Genomic DNA, 3,490 nt, shown 5'->3' on the forward strand with positions numbered 1-3,490 from the left:
GACAAACAACACATTTTTTTTTTGTTTTAACAATCAAACACAATAAAAATTAAACAAATATCTAATTTCTAATGTTTTGTATGCACATTAAATAGGTCTTTATTGTATAGGTCTAATTGTCTCCCGAAGCCACAGGAGGGCGCAATGAGCAAAATAATGCAGTGCATTTAGCAAGTAACTCTATAAAAACGTGCATTACGTCTAAATTAGCTCATATAAATCAAATATAATTTCGTAAATTGCATAGACAATTATGAACAAAACAGCATCATGTATTTATGCATTGCTTAATCCAAAGAGCCGAAGTGCCATTCACACAAGACTGCATTTAAAAACATATGAGATGCAGTGAAAAGGAATAAACCTCCACAAATTCGTGACTCATATTTGTCCGTCTTCGATTTTTCTATCGATATCGAAGAAGGCGTACCGTCGATAAATATCGATACCATTTTATCGCCCAGGCCTATATATATATATATATATAATAGGCTATATTACATATTGTAATATTATTTAATGTTGTGCGCTATCTGTCACGCCCACTGAAGGCTCGTCAGTAGATCACACATGCGCTGAAGTGAACTAACCCTGGAACATAACCTGCTCCGGAGCAGGTTATCTTCAGAGAGCAAGTTACTATGGTTACTTACATACCCTGAAAGTAACCTCCGATTTTGGAACCAAAAGCTGAGGTTATCCGCTCGCTTATCCTCAAACATACCCGGGTATGTCACATAACCTGCTTTTTGGAATACCCCCCAGACTGTATTCAGTGTGTTTATATTGTGTATATCTAAAATGGATCTCTTTGCATTTTAATTCTGCTTTAGCTTGTTTCCTAGTACAGCTTTTTAATAAAGTTTCCATTGTGCATTATGAATATTGCTGGCTGTGTGACGAATGGCTTGTGGCTAATATGCTTTGTATTTTGAACAGCAAACTAATATGTGTGGTTAATGTAAAGTAATGCAGTATAAATTCAGTAACTTATTTTTTATTTCTCCAGACCTGGTCCTGTGGGTCTCAGTATCAGACAATGATCAGTGAAGCCCCTCCCACAACAATTCACCTATAAATACTGGAGAATATTCACATCATCCTACAAGAGAAGAACAAGCTCCAAGGTGCAGCAGCTGAAATCTGTGACTGTTAAAGATGGAGTTTATTAAAGAGGAGATTGAAGACATGAGTTATTCAGAACCATCCAGAATAAAACATGAAGATACTGAGGAACAAACAGGTTTGTGTCCATTCTTGATTCTTCATTACTGACTGCTGAGAAACATTAATGTAACAAAGCTCCAGTTCACTTGATTTTCGACACGTTTTGTTTATTTTAGACTCGACTGAAGTAAAACAGCAAAGAATGAAGCTGAAAGAAGAGGAGTGTTGTAAAATCAAAATTTCAAGAAAAAAAGCCAAACAGCTGCACACCTGCCCTCAGTGTGGAAAGAGTTTTACTGCAGCAGCAAGTCTCAGTTATCATCTGCACATTCACTCTGGAGAAAAGCCATTTAACTGTGGTAAAAAGATTCATGCATCATTCAATGTAAAAAAACACAAGAAAACACATTCAGATGAGAAGCCTTACTTGTGTTCTTTCTGTGGAAAGGGTTTTTCAAGGCTGGACAATTGTAAACAGCATCAGAAAACACATAATGAAGTGAGAGATCATGTGTGTTGTGAGTGTGGGAAGAGCTTTACTGCAGCTGCCTTTCTGAAACAGCACCAAAGAATTCACACTGGAGAAAAATCTTACAAGTGCTCATTTTGTGACAAGTGTTTCACTCAGTCTGGAAGCCTGAAAAGGCATGAGCGACTTCATACTGGAGAGAAGCCGTATCACTGTACTCAGTGTGGAGAGAGTTTCAAACATTCATCAGGTCTCAGAAATCATCTGCACATTCACTCTGGAGAAAAGCCATTTAACTGTGATCAGTGTGGAAAAAAGTTCATTTCTTCATCAACTCTAAAAAAACACCTGACAGTTCATTCGGGTGAGAAGCCTCATGTGTGTTCTTACTGTGGAAAGAGTTTTAAAAGCCTGCACAGTTGTAAACTGCACCAGAAAACACATAATGAAGTGAGAGATCATGTGTGTTGTGAGTGTGATAAGAGCTTTACTAAAGCTTACCATTTGAAACGTCACCAAAAGATTCATACTGGAGAAAAACCTTACAAGTGCTCATATTGTGACAAGAGTTTCATTCAGTCTGTAAACCTGAAAGCACATGAGCGAGTTCATACTGGAGAGAAACCGTATCACTGTACTCAGTGTGGAAAGAGTTTCACTCAGTCAACAACTCTAGTGACTCATATTAAAAAGCATTGTTCTGTGTCAGAGTGAGCAAATGTTTTCTACAGATTCAATATTTCAAGTAAATTTTGTGAGAATAAGATACAGTAAATATGAGATTAGCTCAAATAAACTAGTTTTGCTGTGGAATAGATTTGTGGGGATGTTATTTTCTGTTTTGTTGGAGAACAGCAAAAGTATTTAGTCACTTTAAAGGGGTCATATGATGCAATTTCAATTTTTCCTTTCTCTTTGGAGTGTTACAAGCTCTTGGTGCATAAAGAAGATCTGTAAAGTTGCAAAGACTAAAGTCTCAAATCCAAAGAGATATTCTTTATAAAAGTTAAGAGTCAACCACGCCTACCTAAAACGGCTCGTTCTAATACGCCCCCACAAATCTACGTCATGATGTGGAAAGATTTGCATAACGCCGCCCAAATGTTAAGAAAGAAAAGAAAGAAAGAAGGCGTAACTTTTATTCTCGCTGTAGTATTGTTGTTGCCGTGTGTTTCGTTGTGAAAGCGAAACTACTTTGTTTGGCCTTCCAAAAGAGGACGATATCTGCTTCGTCATGCCTGGAGCTGATCCGTGCTGGTTGCTGAGGAAATACAACAACTTCGCTCCGGCCGGACAGGGCATCACAGTATGGTAGGGGCATAACATTTCCGTCACACGCTTGAGGTATTCGGCCAATCACAGCGCACTGGATAGCTGGCCAATCAGAGCACACCTCGCTTTTTCAGACCGATGAGCTTTGTAAAAATCGACGCGTTTCAGAAAGGCGGGGCATAGAGAAGAAACAATAATATACAGTATGTGGAAAATAATGTGTTTTTTGAACCTTAAACCAAATAAACACATTTCATTACACCAAATACACAAAATAATGTTCTTTTTTAGGAACATCATATGACCCCTTTAATCTTACACTGATTTTTTTTTTTATCCATTAATGCCTCATCAATGAGTCTCTGATAATTTTGTTGTATAAAACGATTTTCTAAGATATTATTTGTACATTTCTCTGCAACATAAAAGTTGTATAGGCTCTGTATAATAATGCAAAAATTACAAGTGCTCATATTGTGACAAGAGTTTCATTCAGTCTGGAAGCCTGAAAAAGCATGAGCGAGTTCATACTGGAGAGAAGCCGTATCACTGTACTCAGTGTGGAGAGAGATTTATTGCATC

General features: G+C 37.5%; 1 protein-coding gene across 1 annotated transcript in view; it reads left to right on the plus strand.

The window, feature by feature from the left end:
• LOC107670076 (gastrula zinc finger protein XlCGF8.2DB-like) overlaps positions 1-2,569 on the plus strand; it is a 12,444-nt gene extending 9,875 nt beyond the window's left edge. Inside the window, exons 2-3 of the mRNA XM_016462555.1 lie at positions 1,010-1,243; positions 1,344-2,569. Coding sequence (XP_016318041.1) covers positions 1,159-1,243; positions 1,344-2,350 — 1,092 coding nt within the window. The 5' untranslated portion in view covers positions 1,010-1,158 and the 3' untranslated portion in view covers positions 2,351-2,569. The remainder of the gene's footprint in view (positions 1-1,009; positions 1,244-1,343) is intronic.
• The last annotated feature ends 921 nt before the right edge of the window (positions 2,570-3,490 follow it).

Source organism: Sinocyclocheilus anshuiensis, unplaced genomic scaffold (assembly GCF_001515605.1).
Source record: "Sinocyclocheilus anshuiensis isolate Anshui unplaced genomic scaffold, SAMN03320099.WGS_v1.1 scaffold48, whole genome shotgun sequence".
In the NCBI taxonomy this organism is placed as follows: Eukaryota; Metazoa; Chordata; class Actinopteri; order Cypriniformes; family Cyprinidae; genus Sinocyclocheilus; species Sinocyclocheilus anshuiensis.